Raw genomic sequence first — 24678 nt, forward strand, 5'->3', positions numbered from 1 at the left:
AATGTTATCTTTGGAAAGGGTCCAGGCAGTCGACCTGTTCCGAAAGACGCTGACGGACACGCGCCCATGTGGAAGAAGAAATCTATTTTTTGGGAGCTAGAATATTGGAAAGTCCTGGAAGTCCGCTCTGCAATCGGCGTGATGCACCTGACCAAGAATCTTTGTGTGAATATTCTAGGTTTTCTGGGCGTGTACGGGAAGACAAAAGATACACCAGAAGCACGGGAGGACCAGGAACGTCATAAAGGACGAAACGACAATCATCCAGGGCAGTTTGTAGGGCCTGCCAGCTATGCTCTTACCAAACAAGAGAAGGAGATCTTTTTTGAAGCCCTATTCAGTATCAAGGTTTCGTCTGGTTTCTCGTCGAATATAAAGGGAATAGTAAATATGAAGGAGAAAAAATTCCAGAACCTGAAGTCCCATGACTGCCACGTGCTTATGACACAATTGCTTCCGGTTGCATTGAGGGGACTTCTACCAGAAAATGTTCGACTAGCCATTGTGAAGATATGTGCATTCCTCAACGCAATTCCTCAGAAGGTAATGGATCCAGAAACTTTGTCAGGATTATAGGAAGATGTGGTCGAATGTCTTGTCAGCTTCGAGTTGTTGTTCCCACCATCCTTCTTCAATATTATGACGCACCTCCTCGTTCACCTAGTTGAAGAGATTAGAATTCTCGGTCCTGTATTTCTACACAATATGTTCCCCTTCGAGAGGTTCATGGGGTCTTAAAGAAATATGTTCATAACCGAGCTAGGCCGGAAGGAAGTATCTCAAAGGGCTATGGAACTGAGGAGGTCATTGAGTTTTGTGTTGACTTTCTTCCTGACCTTAAGCCGATTGGTGTTCCTGAATCTCGGTATGAGGGGAGGCTGACTGGAAAAGGCACACTAGGAAGGAAAGCAACGGTGTGCAGGGACAAGATTTCTTTCAATCAAGCACACTACACAGTTCTATACAATTCCAGCTTGGTGGCTCCGTACATCGAGAAACACAAGAATGTTTTACGAGAAATAAACCCGGGCCAGCCCGAGTCCTTGATTACACGTCAACACATGAATACCTTCGGCAGTTGGTTGCAAAGACATCTCATTAGTGACCCATCTTTTGTAGAGCAGCTGTACTTGTTGGCCAGGTTACCATCTTCAAACATATGTACATTCCAAGGGTACGAGATAAATGGGAATACATTTTACACGATCGACCAAGATAAAAAGAGCACCAACCAAAACAGTGGTGTCCGCTTCGATGCAAAAGATGAGAATGGGCAAACCACCACATATTATGGATACATAGAGGAGATATGGGAACTTGACTATGGTCCCACTTTTAAGGTCCCTTTGTTTCGGTGCAAATGGGTGAAGCTCAGCGGTGTACAGGTAGACGATAAGTACGGTATGACAACAGTGGATCCCAACAATCTTGCGTACATGGACGAGCCATTCGTCCTAGCCAGTGAGGTGGCTCAAGTTTTCTATGTGAAGGACATGTCTAGCAAATCAAAAAAAGAAATCAACAAAAGAATACATCAACTGAGGAGTCAAAGCGCCACATAGTTCTTTCGGGGAAAAGAAACATCGTGGGAGTGGATGACAAGATAGACATGTCAGAAGATTATAATAAGTTTAAAGAAATTCCGCCCTTCACGGTGAAAATTGACCCAAGCATCTTGCTAAATGATGAAGATTCTCCATGGCTACGGCGTAGAAGATCACAGCAGTAGATGGCGATGTAATAATGTATTCTTCATATATAGTTCCCAAGACAATCTCTACATTTATGTAATAATGAGAACCCTCTCCCCAACACTGTTAGAGGAGATGGAGTCTTTCACGGGCTTGCAGGGAAATTTTTCCGAGGAGCAGCTTCCGAAGATTCCGTAGGGCGTGTGCACCAACGACATCTTCGAGAAGCTGCGCCACGGGAGATTTCCCAACCCTTTCCTTCATGCATGGGAATGAAACTCTGCTTGGCTTGTTGATCTGCTTGGCAAGGCGTATTGATGTCTACGCACGCTTCTATTCCTGTAGACAGTGTTGGGCCTCCAAGAGCAGAGGTTTGTAGAACAGCAGCAAGTTTTCCTTAAGTGAATCACCCAAGGTTTATCGAACTCAGGGAGGTAGAGGTCAGAGATATCCCTCTCAAGCAACCCTGCAATTACGATACAAGAAGTCTCTTGTGTCCCCAACACACCTAATACACTTGTCAGATGTATAGGTGCACTAGTTCGGCGAAGAGATAGTGAAATACAAGTGGTATAGATGGTGGTAATATTGCAGGAAGTAAAGATGTAGTAAAACAGTAAACAAGCGATGTTTGCAGTATTTGGAAACAAGGCCTAGGGATCCTACTTTCACTAGTGGACACTCTCAACATTGATCACATAATAAATAAATAACTTCTCCTCACTTGTGCTACATTCACACTCTCTTGTTGAATAACAAACACCATTCATTGTGTAGGGCTACAAGAGCTCCCTCAAGCCGGAGTTAACAAGCTCCACAACATTCGGAATTCATATTTAAGTAACCTCTAGAGTGCATAATAGACCGTTGCAATTTAGACCGAGTACTAACATAGCATACACACCGTCACCAATAGCTATGAAAGGGGGAATAGATCGCATCAATACTATCATAGTAATAGTTAACTCCATAATCTACAAGAGATTACAATCATAACCTACGCCAAGTACTACATGATGCACACACCATCACCTTTACATCATGAAGGAGGAATAGACTACTTTAATAACATCAGTAGAGTAGCACATAGATTAATAGTGATACAAAGCTCATCATATGGATCTCAATCATGTAAGGCAGCTCATGAGATCATTGTATTGAGGTACATGAGAGAGAGATTAACCACATAGATACCGGTAGAGCCCTTAGCCTCGAGGGAGAACTACTCCCTCCTCATCATAGGAGACAGCAGCGGCGATGAAGATGGCGGTGGTGTCGATGGAGATGCCTTCCGGGGGCAATTCCCCATCCCGGCGGCGTGCCGGAACAGAGACTTCTGTCCCCCGAACTTAGCTTCGCGATGGCGGCGGCTGCATAACTTTTCTCGTCCCGTGGCTTATCTTTTTAGGGTTTTCGAGGCGGAGAGAATATATAGGCGGAAGGGCAGCCTCGGAGGAGCCAGGGGGTGGCCCCCATAGGCTGGCGCCCCCCCCTTGGCCGCGCCGCCATGTGGGGTGGGGCCCCCAGGGCTCCCCTCTGGTCCCTCTCTGGCTCTCTGGAAGCTTCCGTGAAATATAAGATCGTGGGCGTTGATTTCGTCCAATTCCGAGAATATTTCCTGTGTAGGATTTCTGAAACCAAAAACAGCAGAAAACAGGAACTAGCACTTTGGCATCTTGTTAATAGGTTAGTTCCGGAAAATGCATCAAAACGATATAAAGTATGAATAAAACATGTAGGTATTGTCATAAAACTAGCATGGAACATAAGAAATTATACATACGTTGGAGACGTATCAAGCATCCCCAAGCTTAGTTTCTACTCGCCCTCGAGTAGGTAAACGATAACAAGGATAATTTCTAAGTGACATGCTACCAACATGATATTGATCAATACTATTGTAAAACATATGAGATGAATGAAGTGATTCAAAGCAATAGTAAAGATAATGATTAAACAACTGAATCATATAGCAAAGACTTTTCATGAATAGTACTTTCAAGACAAGCATCAATAAGTCTTGCATAGGAGTTAACTTATAAAGCAATAGATTCAAAGTAAAAGGCATTGAAGCAACACAAAGGATGATTAAGTTTCAGCAATTGCTTTCAACTTGTAACATGTATATCTCATGGATAGTTGTCAACATAAAGCAATATAACAAGTGCAATAAGTAAACATGTAAGAATCAATGCACACAGTTGACACAAGTGTTTGCTTCTAAGATAGAAAGAAGTAGGTAAACTGACTCAACATAGAGTAAAAGAAAGGCCCTTCGCAGAGGGAAGCATGGATTACTATTTTTGTGCTAGAGCTTTTATTTTGAAAATATAGAAACAATTTTGTTAACGGTAGTAATAATTCATATGTGTTATGCATAAGACATCCTATAAGTTGCAAGCCTCGTGCATAGAATACCAATAGTGCTCGCACCTTGTCCTAATTAGCTTGGATTTACATGGATTATCATTGCATAACATATGTTTCAACCAAGTGTCACAAAGGGGTACCTCTATGCCGCCTATACAAAGGTCTAAGGAGAAAGTTCGCATTGAATTTCTCGCTTTTGATTATTCTCAACTTAGACATCCATACCGGGACAACATAGAAAACAGATAATGGACTCCTCTTTAATGCATAAGCATTCAACAACAGATAATATTCTCATAAGAGATTGAGGATTGGTGTCCAAACTGAAACTTCCACCATGATTCATGGCTTTAGTTAGCGGCCCAATGTTCTTCTCTAACAATATGCATACTCAAACCATTTGATCATGATAAATCGCCCTTACTTAAGACAAGACGAACATGCATAGCAACTCACATGATAATCAACAAAGGTGTAATAGTTGATGGCTGACATAGGCATCCCCAATGGGCCTGCCGAAGATGGTACCCAGGGTTTACTGAAGGCCCATGACTCGAAGAATAAGAAGATTCGGAAGCCCAAGATGTTATTAAGGAAAACTAGAGTTGTATTAGGAAATATAACTTGTAATCTTGCGGGACGGGTTAGAAACCCTCCCGGACTCTGTAACTTGTGTATTATGAAACCCTCGGCTCCACCTCCTATATAAGGGGGAGTCGAGGGACAAAGAGAGGATCGAATCTATTGTCAACACAACCCTAGTTTCATAATCGTCGAGTACTTTTCGGCTGAAACCTTCGAGATCTACTTGCCCTCTACATCCAACGAAACCCTAGTCTACAATCCATAGGCATTGACGAGTTAATACCTCGTCAATTGGCGCCGTCTGTGGGATCTAGAGGCGACAAGGAGCTGATCTCGATGGCACGTCCAAGATCGTCGACTTCGTCGGTAGCAAGCAACAAGATGGATCGAGGTAAACAGATCGAAACTGGCTTAGTCGATTTTATTCCTCACCCGCCCTCCCGTTTGGATGCATATGAGTATCTGGAGGAGCCCATGGAGATGACGGTCGGAAAATTCCGATTCTACGTCAAGAAAGAAGGGTCGTATCGTATCGAAGTTCCGATTTCGTCAGGATTGTCAGCGATCGACTCCGACTTTTCATCAGGCGAAGAGGAGATTTCGTCGCCACGCCTCATCAGCTCCATGGCAAGCGAAAAGCTCGCCAAGATCTTCAGCGACATGTCCTTCGAGTCGTCTGCGGACTCTGATATAAGCAGCGACTCAGACAGCGTCGATAGCTTCAACTTCATCGACAGATCTGTTGCTCTTGGAAAGGTCTTCGCCAATCTATATGATGGTGTCACCAATCCTGACAAAAGTCAAAATTCAAAATATCATCAGATCTACGCAATCGAAGAAACAAACCGAGCAGAGCCGGAGACGTCAGAGGCTTTCGACGATGTGGGAAACCCATATGTTGATCCCGCTGACCTTAGGCGAGGTTTAGGCACTAAATATGTTGGGCCTACACCACGTCTAAGAGTTCAACTCCCGCAAGAAGCATGGGATAGAGCCGCAAGAGCCATGGATGGTACAGAACCAATGACCACAACTGCTACGGCAGAAGAATTACAAGCTTATCAATATAAACTCGCTCGTGTTGGGAGAGAGTTAGAAAAACAGACAGCTGCATTAAATAGAAGACAGGAGGCGGCCTCCGCGTCAAGCAGGCGAAGAGCAGAGCTAAGTTGACAATCAGGAAATTCGGGAGATAGTCACAGAGAAGCTCGAAGGAGAGCAAGATCTCGGCTGCAAAATATACCCGAAGCAGAGAGGGAGAATTTAGTTCAAAACCTCGACATGTCCTTCATGTCAATCGACACGAGGGGAAATATTATCCCTAAAACACCGGAAGCTGGGTAGATGGCAACGCAAGATTTCATCCTCGCGTCCAGGCCACCTACCGGAGATCCAAGAGAAGCGTTGTATAACATGGCCATGGCAGGATGTGGAGCCATGGGAGCAGCGTTTGCGGCTACACCTCCCGAAGGAACTGCAAGGCAAAATAGTCCGCGACCTACTGCAGCAGTGCAAGATCCACCGAGAGCAAGTGGAGTCAGAGATACAGCGACTCAGGCCAGGGTGGATATAGCGCGACAAGATAGAAGGGAACATCGGCAGTCACCAGAACTTGTTGAAGAAGATATGTGTGGACTCCCGTGTTTTACGCGACGGGTTCGAAAAACTCGAGTCCCGTCATGATTCAAGCTGCCAGATAGTTTCAAAAAATTCGATGGCCTGCAAGATCCCGAAGATTGGCTCGTGGATTACCTTGAGACGGTGAAACTGATAGGTGGCACCAGAGCAACAGCCATGCAAATTATTCAAATACATCTAAGCGGAGCCGCAAGATCTTGGATCAAGAAACTCCCTCCAGGATCCATCGACAGCTGGGATAGTTTCGAGGATGTGTTTGTCAAAAACTTCCGATCAACCTGCAAAAAACCGGCATCACTAGAAGAGTTGAGGTCGTGTCGACAAAAGCATGATGAATCAATGAGAAAATACATCCAAAGGTGGAACATCATCAAAAACTCGGCAGAGAATATATCTGACGAGAGAGCAATAGATGCGTTCGTGGCAGGAATTCGACGAGGAGATTTTGTCGAAGACTTGGGGAGAACCAACCCAAGGACAGTGTCAGCATTGATGGAGATCGCAAATAGATGGGCAGACGGAGAAGATGCTGTTCATAATAAGCGGCACAGGTCACCGGAAGAGGACCGTAGCCGAAATTTTCAAAATAGAAGAAGGTTTTCTCGACAATTCTCGAGTTACGATGCTCCTGGCCAAATATCGGCTGGTTTTCGGGGAAACACTGAAGGAAACAATAGAGATGAATATCAAAGGACTAACGAGCAGCGAGGCGACAGTAGAGATGACTCTCGAAACAACAGGCAAAATAGTGGGTCAAGGTTTCAAAGACCTTTTATAACTCCCGAGGATATGATGAACGGGCCATGCCAGATGCATTTTTATCTCGACAACAATGGGAAGAGGCAGTCAGGACATCTGCAGAAGGACTGTCGCAATTTTCAAGCAATGTTGCGGGTTGCAGGGCTAGCCAATGCTCAAGCAATAAATAGAAACCCCCAGGGGCCCAGGAGTGAGATCCACCACCCACCTCCTCCCGCGATCACGGACGAAAATCGACACCAGCTCAGAATAGCGGCAGCACCACAACCACCTCCGTATGTTGATCCTAACTCCAATGGAGCGGTCTCGGTGATTCAGAAAGCTAGGCCATCTAATAGGGCTCAGAAAGTAATCTCGCGACAAGTGTTCATGGCAGAGAAAATGCCCCCACCAACGATAGAATACTTAAATTGGTCGGGGCAAGACATTGGCTTCACAATTGCGGATCACCCGCAGCAAGTTCCTCGACCAGGGCAGTCAGCACTTATCTTACCAGTAGTGATCGCAGGATTCGACGTATCGCGAGTTTTCATAGATGGAGGTAGCAGTCTAAACCTTATGTATGCGGATACACTAAGGAAGATGAACATATCCCTGGCAAATCTAAAACCAACTGACACACATTTCCATGGAATTACACCAGAGAAGCCGAGTTATCCGTTGGGAAGGATCAATCTCGACGTCCAGTTTGGGACCCGAGAAAACTACAGAATAGAAAGGTTGGAGTTTGAAGTTGTGGATTTCCCTTCGCAATATCACGCTTTGTTGGGACGACCAGCATATGCTAGGTTTATGGCGGTACCACATTACACGTACCTACTATGGAGGCTACCCGGACCTAAGGGACCAATTACAATTAAAGGAAGTTTCGCGTTAGCTGATAAATGCGACAAGGATTTTCATCGACTGTCAGAAACCTTCGGGATGCAAGCGGGATATATGGCGTCAAGGCTCACGACTGATTATGTTGTGTTGCCAGATGCGGGAAGGTCACTGAGAGAGCCAACCTTCAATACTACTAAGGATTCCAAGGAGGTGCAGATTCACCCAACAGATCCAAAGAAAACGACGTCCATTGCAACAAATATGGACCTCGCATAGGAAAGCGCGCTCGTCGAGTTCCTCCGTGAGCACTGGAAAATCTTCGCATGGTGTCCAGCTGACATGCCAGGAGTACCCAGGGAACTTGCCGAGCACCACCTAAACTTGGATCCAATAGCGAGACCAATCAAACAACCTTTGCGGCGTTTTTCGGAACCAAACCGCAAAGCTATGCTGTCAGAAATTGATCGACTCAGAGAAGCTGGTTTTATCAAAGAACTACATACAGAGGCCACGTGGGTAGCTAACCCAGTGCTGGTCCCGAAGAAAAACACGAAAGTCCTTCGCATGTGTGTCGACTTTACGTGTCTCAATAAACACTGTCCAAAGGATCACTTCCCCTCCCATGGATCGATCAAATCATCGACTCCACGGCAGGATGTGAACGTCTTTCCTTCCTGGACGCATACTCTGGTTATAACCAGATCAGATTAAAAGAAGATGATGAGGTAAAGACAGCGTTCATAACACCTTATGGCGTGTTTTGTTATAGAACAATGCCTTTTGGTTTGAAAAACGCGGGAGCAACATATCAGCGGATGATACAGAAGTGTTTGGCAACACAGATTGGGAAAAACGTACAAGTATACATCGATGATGTCGTCATAACATCAAAAAAGGGGACAACGTTGATCGAGGATTTGAAGGAAACTTTCGACAACCTTGACAAGTTCTGCCTCAAGCTGAACCCGACGAAGTGTTCTTTCGGCGTCCCTGCAGGAGAACTTCTTGGGTTCCTAGTATCAGCAAGAGGGATCGAGGCTAATACAGAGAAAATCCAAGCCATCGTAACGATGCGGAAGCCGACAAAGTTGAAAGAAATACAACAGTTAACTGGGCGAGTCGCAAAGATTAAGCTGCATTCGTCGCTGTGCTAGGAGAGAAGGCATTGCCGTTCTACGCTTTAATTAAGCAAGGAGAGAAGTTTCTGTGGAACGAAGAGGCGGACAAAGCTTTCGAGGATCTCAAGCGCACAATCTCGACACCACCAATCTTGGTGGCGCCTAAAGAAAAGGAACCCCTCTTGCTTTACATTGCAGCCACACCTCTGTGGTCGCATGCCTCTTGTAGTTGAAAGGGAGGAAGAAGGAAAACTTCATGGAGTACAGAGGCCAGTATATTTCATCAGTGAAGTATTATCGCCTTCAAAACAGCGGTACCCGCAATACCAGAAGCTAGCATATGGGGTGTTTACGACGGCAAGAAAATTGCGACACTATTTTTCGGCACATCCGATAATAGTGGTCAATGAGGCACCTTTATCCAATATATTAAACAATCCATAAGATACAGGTCGTGTCTCCCTTTGGGGAATAGAGCTTTCCCCTCGGGACATCACATATGAAAAAAGAAAAGCAATAAAGTCGCAAATTCTACCAGACTTCATCGCAGAGTGGATGGAGCTGCAAAATACAGGACCCCCAGATCTATCGAGAACCTGGACTATGAACTTCGACGGGTCCAAGAGATTAGAGGGAGTTGGAGCAGGCGTGATACTGATATCACCTGAAGGCGATAAATTAAAGTATGTCTTACGGATGACGTTTCCAAACGCGTCTAACAATGAGGCAGAATACGAAGCTCTCATACATGGGATGAAGATGGCGAAAGCTTGTGGTGCAACTCGATTAAAAATCTTTGGCGACTCACAATTGGTGGCTCAGCAGGTCATGAATCAGTGCGATGCAGTCAACGAAAGCATGATAGCATACAAGGAAATGTACAACGAGCTGGAGAAACTGTTTGACGGATGCGAGGTAAATCACATCAGCAAGCTAAGTAATGATGAAGCCTATGTTCTTGCGAACATTGGGTCGCAGTGTCTCGCGATTCCACCAGGCGTGTTCTGGGAGGAGATAACAGAGAGATCTACAAAGCCGAAGAAACCAAAGAAGAAGGAGAAGGATGAGAAACCCCCGGGAGCCACGGAAGAAGCACTCGAAGAAGAAGAGGAACAGGATTTAGTAATGATGGTGCAAATCCCATGGATGCAGACGTACATATCATACATCCTAAGGAAAACAATACCCGACGATCCAGTTGAAGCAAGGCGAGTTATTAGACGTTCCAAAGCCTTCACTATGGTCAAAGTAGAGTTGTACAAGCGAAGTATTTCGGGTGTGTTACAAAGGTGCATCACACCCGAAGAAGGAAGGGTAATTCTGAAGGAAGTACACGAAGGAGTATGCGGTCATCACGCAAGCAGCCGAGCTATCGTGGCCAAGGTTTTCAGAGCAGGGTTTTACTGGTTGACAGTAATCGAGGATGCGAAGGAAATAGTGCGAACTTGCGACGCGTGCCAGAGATTTGCCGCAAGGCCTCATTCTCCGGCAGCAGAGCTGATGCCAATACCGCTGTCTTGGCCCTTTGCTCAATGGGGTCTCGATATGGTGGGAAAAGTACACAAGGCCTCGCCAGGAGGATACGAGTATATGCTCGTCGCTGTCGACAAATTCACCAAGTGGATAGAAGCAAAGCCGATAAATTCACCAGACGGAGCATCGGCAACCAAGTTTGTGAAAAGCATTGTCTTTCGATTTGGAGTACCTCATAGCATCGTGACGGACAATGGCAGTAATTTCACATCCAAGTAATTCAAGGCGTACTGTGCAGAGGTGGGCATGAAATTGCACTTCACGTCAGTTGCGCACCCGCAGACTAACGGGCAAGTCGAAAAAGCCAATGGTATCATCTGCAATGGTATCAAGAAGCGCTTGTTAGGACCATTGGAAAAAGCTCGACATACTTGGCCAGAAGAGTTGCAGAGCGTGTTATGGAGTATTCGAACAACACCAAATACAGCGACACAGGAGACTCCGTTTTTCCTGGTCCATGGAGCTGAGGCAGTACTGCCGATAGAAATAGAGCATGACTCGCCAAGAGTCACGGAATACGACGAAGAAGCTTCCAGAAGAGCATTGGAAGACGATAGATGTCGACGCACTTGATGAAGCTCGAGACGAAGTGTTATCACGGGTCGCTAAGTACCAGCAAGACTTGAAAAATTACCACAATCGACGTTTGCGACCAAGATCTTTTCAAGTTGGACACTTAGTTCTGCGGCTCAATCAAAAGAGCCATGAAAAACACGAGTCGCCGTGGCTTGGATCTTACATCGTCACAGAAGTAATCGAGGGTGGCGCATACAGGATAAAGGACAAGAAGTCAGGAGCTGTCGAGCCAAATCCTTGGAACGTGGCACACCTCAGGCGTTTCTACGCCTAGAGTCGAAATATAGTTTCTCCTTGTAAAACTACAATGTACTGAAATACCCGCGAGTTTTCAGACGCACTCTTTTCCTTTTTCAGGGCACCGAGTGGGGCTGGAAAAGGTTTTTAATGAGGCGGACTCGCGGTGCTGCAATATAATAAAGATAGTGGAGATATACATCTTTTCCTTCGACATGCTCGGGGGCTTGCGCCCAGAAATTACAATATATATATACAACGCCAAAATATCTCGCCTTGGTGCAAAGCACCTCGCCAAATAAAAAAGATGATACAAAATAGTGGTCGACAAAAGAGCTCGAGGGCTAATACCCGCAAAAATAGTACAATCAATATAGTTCATTGTCTTTGCCTTGGTTCAACCTCGCATACACAATAGAGAAAATTGCCACCAAAACGCTCGGGGGCTTGATGAGGAAAAACAAAAATATTTACTGGCTTTGCAATATAGATTATGTTTACAAGATGCAGTTCCTGGAAAAAGTCGACAAGCTAAAAAAGAAATTCTCAATTGCCGCCTAGTATATCATCTATGGTCATCCGTTCATTGTTTGCAGCACGAGTACTATGTTCAGCATAGCTTCCCTTCACGAAGAACTCAGCGTCCATCCGAAGAAGTTCATCCATCATGTCTTCTGCTATAGGGGTCACAATATCATCAATTTTGCCAACGTTCCTTTTCATTTTCGCCATCTTGGCCAGGCACTTGGTAACAATTTGACTCATGTCAAACTTGGGATAGCAGATTTTTATCATCATCATAGCAAATCTGGCGCCGGCAGATAGTTGGGCCCGCACAAATCCGTGGATTCGAGGTGCATCCCGAAATTTATCCATCAATTCAGGAAGGGTTTCTGGCATCTTATTGCGCGGGAACATGGTGCCGTAAACTAAGGACAATGTCCTTGTACAGAAGTCGAGAAAATCACGGACCTGACCCGCACGATCTTGAAATCTGACGATTTGGCGGGTACGTTCAGGCGTAACCCAAAAGTTGGAACCATGTTCTTCGGCAAGTCTGAGAAGCACATTGGATCGAGCTTCAACACGTTGATCCTCGGCAGCGGTATCCAAAAAGAACCTGTTCCCAGCGGAGGAATCAGAAAGGAAGGAAAAACATGGGGAATAAAGATAACTGTGGTCAAGTGAATGAAGTATACCCGCCATATCCAAGCTGGAATCAAGCATTAGCTCAAGCATGAAATTCTCTCATCGAGAAGCTTCGGCAGCGACAGCAACCGCGTTCTCTTTTGCAGCTATAACATCCTGGGCTTGCTGAAGCGCAATCTTTTCCTTCTCCAACGATTTACAAGACTGCTCCATTATTACAAGTGCTTGCTTCTTCATAGACTGCAGCTGTTGGCGGAGATCTCTCAAATCTTCTGTGGAATCCTTACACGAGGAATCTCTAATAAAGTCATCACTGACAGACATTTTCTTCGGGTACGAGGAAGCAGGCAAAGTATCGGACCACCACGCCGAAGAAGACCTTCACCACCGGACCGCCCTTGCAGGTCATCGTACGCTGCTCAGAAGAAGAAACTTGAACGAACATAGCAGCTCCGACTTCACGGCAGGGGAAGGCTAGCACGAAGACACTCGGACACGCCGGAAGCCGACTAACAAGGTCTTGCCGCGACCAAACCATCGCCCATCCACGCCATCGTTGCCACACAAGACGCTGCACGGCACTCTCACATCGCCGGCCACCAGCCGCGATGCCGTGCAAGTCCAGCCCAGGGAAAGCACGCAGGGGGACTCGATCTTCAAGACGACGCCCTCAAGAGGGGATGCGACGTGAAGCGACGCCGTCGTCCGGCCCTGCACCGCAAGGCCTAGGATTTCACCTGAAGATGAGCGCCGAGGTTGAGGGGAAAGGAGAGCTCCACGACAACCCTCCAAGAAGGAAGGCGACGTCCGCGGACGCCGCGTCGTCAGGCTTTCGCCCGGAGCAACCTAGAGCCCACAACCCCACACAATCGAACGGAACCGAGGAAAACCACAGGGCCGTCGACCTGCAAACCCGCTGGCCCAAGCACCTCCAACGCGACGGCGGCGCCACCATCCCGCAGGAGCCACCAACCACGCTGCCGATAGAGTCGGCAGGTCAGATCTCGGCGTAGACCAGATCTGACGCCCACAGCGCCAGCTCGAACGCAGCGACCGCGGACACCTCCAGATGGCCGGGCACCACCAGGAACAGGAGGGAAGGCTGCCACCCCGCCCCAACGCGCCGAGCAAAGCCGGCGCCGCCTCGCCGGGCGGATGGCCGAGCCATCAGCCAGGGAGGCGCTGCAGGGGCGGTGAATCCATAGTCATTTCCTTGTTAAAGGGATTGTCGGAGGTTGGACCTTTTGCACGGTGAAAACCTAGGATCTGACCTTGCTGGCTAGACCAGATGACGAAGGTGTTTGTGCAGTGGTTCCTTCTTAGAGGCATCATTTTTTGAGAAACTTCTATGCTATCGAGGTGTCGTCATCATTGGTGGTGCTACAAGTCTTTGCTTTTTTTTTTCTTCTTTTGGTTCTCTTTGTTTTTTTGGTTGTATGCATCTTTAATGGCTAGACTTGCTCCGATCATTATGTTTTTGTAGAGTTTAGGTGTACTGTAATAGATATCATCTTGGTATTAATATATTCCCTTAATTTGGTATTAATATATTTTCTTTATAAAAATAAAACAGTTTGCTTACCAACGGGCGAAAACTTCATTTATAGGATAAATTTGCCATGTCAACTTTACCTTCGCTGACATCAAACAAACAATTTGTAATACCTCATGAGGGCGTAAGAGAGAAGCCAAGGCTGCTTATAAACACATTTCCTTCTTGGATAGCAATACGACATAACACATCATTATCAAACCATACGACGCAACAAACAGCTTCTAGCTTAAAGACTATTGGGACCCTAATCATGCATAGCTGCTGCAGCTACTAATTGTAAGCACTGCCATGCTAGGTAAGCATACCTGCATCTCAAGAAGGCATTCCTCTTCTTGTATCGTCGCTAGACCTTCGAATTTGTGGGATGAAAGAAGCATCCCTTTTTGCAGACTTTGACAATAACATTGAACTGTGAGGATCATGATATGGATTTGGTGAGATACTAGAACCATGCTGGTAAAGAGATGAAGTTGGCATCATATGACTAGCAGGGTTTCTTGAAAATATGGTCTGCTGACTTGATACCAAACTGAACTCTGAGCCATAGCCATCAGTAGAGCACACCTCGTTTTGGGGAAACGAGTCTGTTGGCAACCGAAACAAACCAGAAGAGCTAACTGGTATTTTCGCATCATCACCTGGTAAACTGATCCTGCTTAGGTAGCCTCCTGACACTGGCAGTGCCAATATTTCCTGGCTAAGAGACATGCAAAGTGAAAGTTGTGTGTCATTGAATTGTAAATCATCCTCTATGTAGTGATCCTCTGGTGCTCGAAGTGCCAACATGTCCTGTCTGGGTGGACTTGCCCTGCTCAGCTTTTCTCGGAGGGACATCTTGGCATGTTGAAGGGCATCTAGGACACCTCCAATATCATCACTTGAGAGTTGATGCGGCTGCATGTCAATCTGGTTATCAGTATGGTTATGAAAGCATGATGAACTCCATTCAGACATTTTACTTTTAGGAGTATCGCTTAAAGGGCTTCCAACTGATGGTGTAGTTATGTAGTGCTCATAAGGGCGAGCATTCGCATGGTAGCTTGAACCACTATCTGAATTTCCATCTCCTTGACCTTTATTATGTCCTGCGATTGGGATGCTAGTATAGTCTTTTTGTGGTGAAGAAGCAGATCTTCCAAGATTACTACACCCACTCCCATCAATAATTTCAGTGTAACTTCTATGTACCAGCTCATCCTTCCTGGCATGCAATTCACTATCGACTGAAGCAACTACTGGAGTAGCCCACCCAAAATCATTACCAGATTCTTTGCACTTCCCAGTAGCCCTTACTTCTGGAACATTTGATGACAAGCCAGAGACAGAACCATTCAACAAACATTCCGAGGGACTGTTGATTCCAAACAGATCTTTACCTCTTGACTGTGCCTCTTCAGGAACTACGTCTTTAGTCATAACCTGACCAGCTCTGCCCCTCAGCTCCCAAGCCTTTTCATTCTGGTTTAACTTATTGTCCCGGTCAACATCATCCTGGAAGTTGAAATGCAGAAATACAAGTCAAACAACAAAAACAGAAGCTCTTTAAGTTTTCTATTCAGCAACTGAAATAAGTAAAAGCAAATTGTTTGGTTTATTTGACAGAAAGTTTTTCATGTTAGGAGTAGAACAATCATTCCAGACCAGATTAATACGCAGGCTTCAAAGTAGTAAAAGGGCAAGCATGGTAAATTGCAGTCTGCTATCTCAACAAGCAATTTGACATGGCTACCAAATCAATCAAATGCTCAAATCAACCCGTTGTTGAAACCACAAAATCCACCATCTCAAGTTCTCAACACAGATTATACATCTTTATGAAACGGCATCAAAATGTAAGGCAAATCTGTAAATATGGTACAACTAGCACAATAACCATTGCATTCAAACTAAAGGGCTTTGTTAACTGAAAATGGCAGCACGTACCGAAGTTGAATCTCGGTTGCCGCTGAATTTCTTCTCCCACTCCCTCTGAGCGTTTTCCTCCGCCTCATACTGCCCAATCAGCTCAGCCTGCTTCTCGAGCACCCGCTCCATCTCCCCGTCCTTCTCATACTCCACGGTGTACCTCTCGTTGCCATCCTGAACTCTCCCATCACCAGAAGAAGAACCTCGCCCATCTTGGCTCGCCTCACCACCATCCAAATCATGCTGCTCGTCGGTGCAGACAGTACAGTCTGATTTTTGCTCCTCCTCCTCCAGACTCTCAGCAGCATTGTCCTTGCCATCCTCATCTTCAGTTTGCAGTCTGTTACTGCAAACAGTATGACTGCAGCATGTTAGATGAGCAACGCAGAGCTATATATAGGCAAACAGTAAGCAGATAGTTTCAGCAATGTACCTCGGCTCCTTCCTCTTGATCTTCCGGCACGACTGCCCCGGCTGGTACTTGGGCGAGGAATCCGCGGCGAGCGAGCGGAAGTAGCTGCTCCTCCTGTGGCTATGGCCGTGCCGCTGCCTAGCCCTGTGAGGCGGCTGCCGTCGGTCCGAGTCAGGGCTCGCGGCTCGGCCCTTCCACGACAGACCCCCGGGGCCGGGCTGCGGCGCCCCGGCCGGGCCTCCCAGCTCCGAGCCCGACAGCGCATCCTCCGCTTCCCGGCGGGCCTCGCCGCCACCCCCGCGCTCGGCGGCCTCGGGGCCACCCGCGCCGTCGTCGTCGGAACCGGAATCCGCGGCGTCGGAGAAGCGGCCGACGCCCTGGGAGTCGAGGATGGCGAGCACGTCCGCGGCGGCCCGCTCCGCCTTCCGCCGCTGGGCCGTCACCGCCCGGAGCAGCTCCTCCAGCTCCGCGACCTGCAGCAACGGACGAGTCAATCCGGGAATGCCGCGCGCACCGAAATGCGCGGCGCGGGAGGGGGGGAGAGCGCACAGGGCACACGTACCCGGTTGGCGAGCTGGTCGGCGCGGTCCTTGGCGGCGCGGGAGACGGAGCGCTCGGAGAGCAGGCGCGCGCGGAGGAAGTCGATGGTCATGGCCGTGGTCGCGTCCGCCGCCGCCATCTCGACGACCTGCCGCCGTCACTGCCGCTGCGTGGTCTTCCGGGCCAGGGGCTCCAAAGCGACGCGGCGCGATTCTGTGCTCCCGGACGCTTTTGCTTTCGCTATCCGACTCCGAGCGAGCGACCGACCATCGTCCCAGTGCCGGAAGTCACGTGACGACGGTGCTTTGTTTGGCCCACCGTCACTCACGGCAGTGCGTGGCCGCCGTAATCGACAAGGCAGTAGTAATGATAAACCACCACCACCACCGGCCTGTGTCAGCTCAGGTTGGTGCCTCCGCTAGAATTCTGATCTAGAGTAGTATTTTATTTTAGACACCAAATGTCCGTTTTATTTGTTTGCATCGGATGGGTGATAGGAAATGAAGCATTTTGATTCAGGCTGGCCATTTTATTGTGACTTTTTAGTCGATTCAGAACTAATTTTGTTCTAAATGATGTGATTAAATTTCAGTTGAAACTTATTTTATAACTCATGACTAGCACAAATCAAGATGCAAATTAAATGTTGTAAATCCTTTTTATTATGCCCCCTTTTTCCTATTCATCCAATTGGCATACCACGTCCAAATGGAAATATCACCCAAAAAACTAATAGCTAATATGTTCTCATTAATTAGCCACTCACAGAGTTCATAAGCCATTGTAACAACCAAAGTTTAAAAGATCCTCGAAGTAGGCCTACACAACTATTGCACATTACAAGACATTTTGACATGAAAATGGACGGATAAATGACATGTTGCAATCATACAGGGTCGGCGCTGGGCTGCCATTTTCTCAAACAGTTGGTGGGGCGCAGGCATGTTGGTGGCGGAGATCGTCTGTGGCCTCTTTCCATCTCTAGCATTGAGTCGTCGGCCACATGAGTGCGGTTGAGGTTGTGGGAAGACATTACCGGGTTGTCTGACATGGATAAAATCTCCATCAACATTGAATGGGAGCCACCTAGTTGGGACGGCGCGCGAGCGTGCTTGGCAACGTGAGGCAGCTCCATCGAGAGAGCTGGCAACTGGAGTCGAAGTGTTGGTCATGAGCTCACGGATGAGACCGGGCTCATCGAACAGGCGCCAACGACAACACAAGCCTCGACCATGGTGTTGTTGATCGCCTCTTGCTTGATCATGATAACAGCCTGGGTGGCTTTGGCGTCGACATTGGCCTCGGCCTAAAGGCCTAGGATGAGCTCTACGTCTTTCTCTCAGGTGGCTTTGGCTTTGGCAAACCGTGACTTGGTACTAAATCGCCGGCCGACGCGCTTCTTGGTATTGCACCATCAGCTCTTCTTCGTCTCGGCCAAGGCCAGGGAGGCGGGGCGGGGGTGATGGTGATGATTGGAAAGGCAGTGTCCTCCATCGCATCTAGGGCTTGGGCAGCTGCGTCGGCGGGATTCACGTGGGAGTGGGGAGAGGTGAGTGTGAATGTGCCGCTAATGGAAGGACCCGAGGATGATAAGATGAAGAGCACACTATCAACGCCACCACATTTTAATCCCCAATTTAGATGTGAAATGGGTCCTTGCGAACCGGTTCACGGCCTCAGTCCGTTTACGTCACACCGCTGGGTTGGGCCTCCTATACGCGCGAATACCCTTGAACCGACTTGATTTGTGGGTTGGCTCGCGCCACACACAGCTGAGGACATTGGTGCTAACGCGTAATTTAGAGCATCTCCACTCACCCCCCACCCTCCTATACGGCGTCCGACATCGCTGTTTTTTGGCACGAATGGGCGGTGGGGGAGCGGGCAAGCGGTCTTGGGGAGTAGCCTGCGCTCATCCGTTCTCTCTATACGGCCCCCTATACGACGCCCAGCCGGGTTTTTTTTTCTACAATTTGAAACAACAAATGAACTACAACAATTTATTACAAGTTTAACAAATAAATAAGTTTAGCATAGTAAAAAAATAGTATAAGTTCAAAAAATTACACAAATAATTTAATAAGTTTGGATCACACTGGAAAAATAGATAAATAAACTAGGCGGCAGCTTTGCGGATCCACGATGCTCCACCAGATCATCTTGCAGTTGGTGATGAGTATTTGTGTCTCGAACTTCTTTAGGCCTGGCGAGAAAAATAGCATAAGGCTAGCGGCACATCGTGATCAAAACTGCAAGAGGACCCATCCGTTCATACGGTTCAGTGTCGAACACTAAGAATTCCCGCTCTCTCTCAATGATCTTGTTGTAAAATATCACACAGGCAGTCATGATCTCCCACATATGATCTTTCGACCAGGTAAGAGCGAGGTAGCGGACAATGGCAAATCGAGCTTGTAGGACACCAAAGGCCCGTTCCACATCCTTTCTGCAAGCATCTTGCTGCTGAGCAAACCAAACTTTCTTATCTTCAGACACAGGGTTTGCGATTATCTTCACAAGTGTTGACCATCTTGGATATATGTCGTCGACCAGATAGTACCCTTTATCATATTGATGGCCATTGATCTCGAACTGCACAGGAGGAACATTGCCTTCAACAAACTTTTAAAACATTCGAGCACTGCAACACATTAATGTCATTGCGTGATCCTACCATACCGAAGAAATCATGCCAAATCTAGAGATCCTGATATGTCACTGCCTCAAGCACCACACTGCATGATCCTTTGTGACATTTATACATGTCTTGGTGTGCAAATGGATAGTTTTTCCGTGCACAGTACATACAGTCAATGCTTCCCAATATTTCAGGAAATCCTCTATCTGTATTTTGTGCCAAGATTTGAGGTGTTCTGCTTTAGGTGTGCGCAGACAGTTCTTTCCAAACACTGTGATAATTGCTCTACAGAAGCTGCACATGCAAACAATGGTGTGCACTTCTAAATAGTAGAGAAACCAAACAAACCGACGACATCTCTCTTCAGCTTGAAGTAGTCGATCTCCCTTAGATTCTCGACAATCTTTAGAAAAAGCTTACTACTCATCATGAAACGGGTGGCGGGAAATGACATCATGCAATGGATCATCGGTGAAGTAGTCGTGATAGAGCAAGCAGTAGCCTTCCATCCTCTACCTCGAATTGCTCTTGTGGCGCCCCGACGCGAAACCACCAAGCCTCGGCTTATCCTCCTCGGCGATCATGGTCAAGAGGGCGGCAAGGATCGACAGATGCTCCTCGTCACCGACGGCTTCCTTGTCCATCAGAGCAGCGGTCACCTCCTCGTCGCCGAAGTTCATCGCCTTGGCAAGCCGTCGAACACCTCGCGTGCAAGGTGGACGCGGGGTGGGGACGGGGAACGGGAGGCAACTGGCGGTGGAGGGACGACGGTGTGATGGGCGGCGCGGTAGAGCGGGGAAGTGGAAAAGTATATTCAGCAGGGATGGGGTGTCTATCGGATACTACCAACCAACGGCGGCGAGGGGTGGTTGCGATGCCGATGTGGCTCGCCGAAGGCCGTTCTGGGGTTGAGAGGGCGAGATTGGAAGAGATTTCTTGGAATCTCACCAACAGGTCTAGCCTGCGGCATTATGTCGTCCATCTGGCGCCCCGCCAACCGCCGATGTGGCTTGGGGGAGGGGCAGGGGCGAGTGGAGATACTCTTACACAACTGTGCGGGGGCGCTACACAACGCACCATACGAGAACAAGGCCACACAAGTCTGCACATGGCGTATGTAACAACATGCTTCGCAAACTGTATCCATTGTGAGATGCGCATTCTTCAGTAAAGCCGGGCCTTGACTGGCGCGTTTTCCCTGGATCCGACTCCCGTTTCCAAGGACTTCCATTGGATCCATTAGTCAAGGGTCAACTCGTCGTGCACAAAACAAAACGGAAGCTCTATGTACTCCACACAATCGTGAACCGTGTAACGTAGACATTTCTGTATAATAAGCTAATAATGGGAGTCCTGGACTACGGTTTCTTTGCTGCACTTTTACAGTTCGCGTCCAAACTGCTTCGTACCAAACCTTGGTTCGCCGCAAAGTATGCATCTCGGTACCGCGACAGAAATCATCATCTTCTGAAACATGCCACCTGCGCAGGCAGAGGCAGCGCGTCCATGGCGCAACATGTGAAAGTGAGAAAACACAGCCGAGACAGTAGAAAATCTGCCCATAAAAGCAGCAACAACCAGCTATAACAATACAAAGTACAGTATCCATTATGGAAGATCAGGGTAGCATGTTATCAGTATAGTTACGAGCTTCCACGTCGGAGAACTGGGTCTTAAATTACAAACGTACCACCCGCCCAAGAGTTTACAATACACAAATTGCACGGATCACCTGGTAATGCGGTACTTGTTTTCACCAGGGATCAAATCAAACAACATCCTCGAGCGATTAGTTTCAGATTATTCTCAACCGCGAGTTGGCCAACTTCAGTCTCCGCTGGCGCACCCCTTGCAGCCGCAATGGACGCACTCTATCACCTTTTCTTCCCTGAGGTGCTTGGGGACCCGGCAGACACAAGTGGTTGCGAAGTTGTGGTCTCGTGTCTGTATGCAACGGAGGCAACAAAGGCGTTCATAACCTGGCTGCAATAGACTCGAGAAAAAAGATAGTTAAGAGTGAGCAATCAGAATGTTGAATTAATGCTCAATACTGAAGTAGATACGACAGAAAAATAAATTTTAAAAAGTAGCTATGACAAGGTTACCCCAGTCTCACAACTTGGTAAATTTCCAAGTGCGTACAAAACTAGTGAGAGAGCTTAAGATGACCAAACCAAATTACTAGCAAATTAGTCAAAAGAGCGCACTTTAAAAAAAAAAATAATGAGATACTTAATATTCACATAATTTGTACACTTGCACAGTTTGGAGCAGGGGCACTTCTTCATTTGAGTAATGCTCCCATTCTTTAGATATTGACACTTTTGTACTAATGTTGACTTGATAAGGCCGAGATTTGGAAAATAGCTTTGAACTGATATGCCTGTGTATAAGAACGACGTAGCTATGACATGGTAACCCTAGCCTCACAACTTGGTAAATCTCTAGTGCTTATACAAAACTAGAGAGAGAACTGAACATAACCCAAATTAGCCAATACTCCAGTTAAAAGAGCGCACTAGTAACAGAAATCATCGTGAAATACTAACTATTCAAGCAATTTCTACACTTTCACATGTTAGGAGCAGAGACACTTCTGTTTTGAGTTTGACTGAAATCATAAGTCTTAGTCTAACTTTTTAAGCAGGGGAGTGCATTCACAAGTTAATAAACGATGCCTACATTTATACAATAAACATATATTACCAACTTCAATTTGATAAGACCGTAGTGTGCAAAATAGGTGTGATTGTGTGAAGCCAGTGTGTAAGAAAGTTGCATCTGGAATTAACTACTCTTGCTAATTTTCCACTCGAATATGGTGGTTTGGTGGTGGGGATGATTAAAGAAAAGATGCTTGTAATCTACTGAAACTGGAACATGATTGCATCATCCGAAATGCCAGCGAACAGCAAAGTGGAGAAAAGAATCCACTACAGTTGGTACTTGATACAAAACATCAAAATAAAGCATTCCTACAAATGATCCAGGCTACCAACCTTTTTCCATTTAGCAATCAGATTTTTGTCTGCATAACCTTGGTCCAAGCAAAACTCATACAACTCCTTTTTTATTTCCTTCCTTCGGTAATAGAGATCATATATGTAACGGCTCTTTTGATGAGAAATGCGGAAGATTGGCCAGAGGGCCTCACACTTCCTCTTCCCATCATGTGTATCATTCTCGGCTGCAACAGAAAAATCACATTAGTACCATCCTGCAACAGGAAATAGCAATATATGGATCCAGAAAAAAAAGATCCTACAAGTACTACAGATTAGACATATATGAACACCTTCTCTCATTTTGGCTTCCAAATCACGGAGAGTTGGTTCAATAAGCTCCCATCCTTCAGGGTACTTCACACGGCTCGTCTTTATCTTAGGCATGTTGTTCCAGGAAGTATGCTTCTTGAACAAAAACCTATGGGAAACATAGAGCATATATATCAAAATAGAAAATGTTTATCAGGTAAATCAGATAGTATTTTCCATCTACAAATTGCACCCTTGCATAGGCAAGAGCTGGCAGTACAATCCTGTGGTAGAAGAACTATCTGAAAGCCCTATATGTATGGCACGGCTACTGTGCCATAAAGTGTCATGTTCATATAGAGAGCCCTGCGTATCTCCCAACCCAGGTGCTAGGAACCCTAGTAGGACAGCTTCTAAACGAATTAAACATGCTAGTTGGGCTTGTCCAGTTCGCGTAACAGAACTCATCAAGCATCTCAGGCGTGGACTGCAGAAGCTACTCGATTCTGGGTCAGACCTAACGCCGAATTGGAGCATCCAGACACCAAATCGCAGCGTCTGAAGAAGCTTTTCCGAACAATCACCACCCAGCCAAACAAACCCTCAACTAGACAGGCTAGAAGATACATCATAGGGATTCTTTCGGATTATGTTGCCAATAATAGTCGGAGCAAAGTTAGGGTTCGTCGACGACAGGAGAAATCCAAAAGTAAATCCGGACGGATCCCCTCTCCAAGTCAATCCAGCAGAGAGGAGGAGGGGGTGGGGGACTGCGAGAGAAGATTACCTTCGAACTTCGATGCCCGGCGTTGGGCGGCGACTGTTCGACGACCAGTCGCGGCAGCCGGCAGGAGGAGAAAGATGCGTTGGGAAGTTTGGATCTTGGCTGCGGGCGGCTTTACTGTTGGGGAGGGCCGTATTTACCCGGCCCGATAAATATTTTTTTCGAACTGGCCCGTGTGTACGGGTTAAAAAAATATTTTATGCAAAAACAAATAGGGGCCACAAAAAGACTATCCGTGTCTCCAAATGACTTTTTTTAAAACAATTCAAATGCCACTTAGGATTTTTCGTTTCCAAATATACCACTGGAACACTATTGAAAAGATGACCGTAACTTGTGATGGATTTGCCATAACGTACTAGATTTCGCAATGTATTGCAGGTTTTGGCATGCATATAACTCAAAATTACATAATATGTTTCAGTATGAAAATAGCAAAAATACTCTTTCATATAGGAAATGCCGTACCAAAATTGTGTAGGAAATGTCGTAGGTACATCACCACTCTTTCATATATCCCGCTATCATCTCAATACATTCTCAAAAGCATCACAATTCACCTTAAGGGTAAGATTATCAATGTTGAACAAGAAACTGGCTGGGTTTTGAAATTTTTTGTTGTGAATCTCGCTCAGACAACCGAGGGAAGTTACAAATACTCCCTCCATCCTCAAATAAAGGTACCTTGAGACATGTCCTAACTCAAACTTTATTATTTTTGACTAACTCTCTAGATAAAAGTAGCAACATTTAGGATACTAAATTGATACCGCTAGATTCATATTGGCATGTACTTTAATAATATAGTTATTTGATGCACATATGTTGCTCTTTTTGTGTAAAAAAATTGATCAAATTTGAAAATATTTGACTTCCAAAAAATAAAAACATACATTTATTTGCAGATGGAGGGAGTATGTACTATATTTGGAACCTGGATATTTTGGCGGCATTTGGGATTTTTCCACTCATATAATATGTGGAGTTTTCTCTTTTTGTTAGAACATTAGGGGAATCCATAAAATCAGTCACCTTGAAACCCGTTTAATCTAACTTAAGATTGTGATTCTAAGCCAACCAATCCTTTTAGCAGAATATCCCGCTTTGCA

General features: G+C 46.4%; 3 protein-coding genes across 4 annotated transcripts; all 3 read right to left on the reverse strand.

The window, feature by feature from the left end:
* Positions 1-14165: 14165 nt before the first annotated feature.
* LOC127322888 (uncharacterized) lies at positions 14166-17102 on the reverse strand. 2 transcript variants are annotated; one of them, XM_051351308.2, is made up of 4 exons: positions 16916-17102; positions 16375-16826; positions 15960-16281; positions 14166-15527 (listed from the first exon to the last, which is right to left on the reverse strand). In XM_051351308.2, exons 1-4 carry the CDS (start codon positions 17030-17032, stop codon positions 14349-14351), a joined length of 2070 nt encoding a protein of 689 aa, XP_051207268.1. In that variant the 5' UTR covers positions 17033-17102; the 3' UTR covers positions 14166-14348. The 2 variants fall into 2 exon arrangements, with proteins under 2 accessions (XP_051207268.1, XP_051207266.1); XM_051351306.2 differs by having other exon boundaries at positions 15960-16287.
* Positions 17103-19119: 2017 nt separating this feature from the next.
* On the reverse strand, positions 19120-20211 carry LOC139834064 (uncharacterized). The gene is made up of 3 exons (XM_071824448.1): positions 20048-20211; positions 19702-19825; positions 19120-19515 (listed from the first exon to the last, which is right to left on the reverse strand). The coding sequence occupies exons 1-3, from the start codon at positions 20209-20211 to the stop codon at positions 19120-19122; spliced, it is 684 nt and encodes a 227-aa protein (XP_071680549.1).
* Positions 20212-21115: 904 nt separating this feature from the next.
* LOC127322905 (protein BUD31 homolog 2) lies at positions 21116-23703 on the reverse strand. The gene is made up of 4 exons (XM_051351310.1): positions 23573-23703; positions 22827-22954; positions 22531-22718; positions 21116-21514 (listed from the first exon to the last, which is right to left on the reverse strand). The coding sequence occupies exons 2-4, from the start codon at positions 22918-22920 to the stop codon at positions 21359-21361; spliced, it is 438 nt and encodes a 145-aa protein (XP_051207270.1). The 5' UTR covers positions 22921-22954; positions 23573-23703; the 3' UTR covers positions 21116-21358.
* Between the last annotated feature and the right edge of the window lie 975 nt (positions 23704-24678).

This window comes from Lolium perenne, chromosome 1 (assembly GCF_019359855.2).
Source record: "Lolium perenne isolate Kyuss_39 chromosome 1, Kyuss_2.0, whole genome shotgun sequence".
Classification (NCBI taxonomy): Eukaryota; Viridiplantae; Streptophyta; class Magnoliopsida; order Poales; family Poaceae; genus Lolium; species Lolium perenne.

What these genes read in the sequence shown, in the direction of transcription:
- LOC127322888 (XM_051351306.2), bottom strand. Translation starts at nt 17,032, where the DNA reads ATGGCGGCGGCGGACGCGACCACGGCCATGACCATCGACTTCCTCCGC. An exon ending in CCGACCAGCTCGCCAACCGG is followed by an intron (nt 16,827 to 16,915) that starts GTACGTGTGCCC and finishes CCGTTGCTGCAG; the next exon opens with GTCGCGGAGCTGGAGGAGCT. An exon ending in ATCAAGAGGAAGGAGCCGAG is followed by an intron (nt 16,288 to 16,374) that starts GTACATTGCTGA and finishes TACTGTTTGCAG; the next exon opens with TAACAGACTGCAAACTGAAG.
- LOC139834064 (XM_071824448.1), bottom strand. Translation starts at nt 20,211, where the DNA reads ATGAACTTCGGCGACGAGGAGGTGACCGCTGCTCTGATGGACAAGGAA. An exon ending in CGCCACAAGAGCAATTCGAG is followed by an intron (nt 19,826 to 20,047) that starts GTAGAGGATGGA and finishes TTGCATGTGCAG; the next exon opens with CTTCTGTAGAGCAATTATCA. An exon ending in AATATTGGGAAGCATTGACT is followed by an intron (nt 19,516 to 19,701) that starts GTATGTACTGTG and finishes ATGTTTTAAAAG; the next exon opens with TTTGTTGAAGGCAATGTTCC.
- LOC127322905 (XM_051351310.1), bottom strand. Translation starts at nt 22,920, where the DNA reads ATGCCTAAGATAAAGACGAGCCGTGTGAAGTACCCTGAAGGATGGGAG. An exon ending in GGAAGCCAAAATGAGAGAAG is followed by an intron (nt 22,719 to 22,826) that starts GTGTTCATATAT and finishes TTTCTGTTGCAG; the next exon opens with CCGAGAATGATACACATGAT. An exon ending in TGATTGCTAAATGGAAAAAG is followed by an intron (nt 21,515 to 22,530) that starts GTTGGTAGCCTG and finishes AGTCTATTGCAG; the next exon opens with CCAGGTTATGAACGCCTTTG.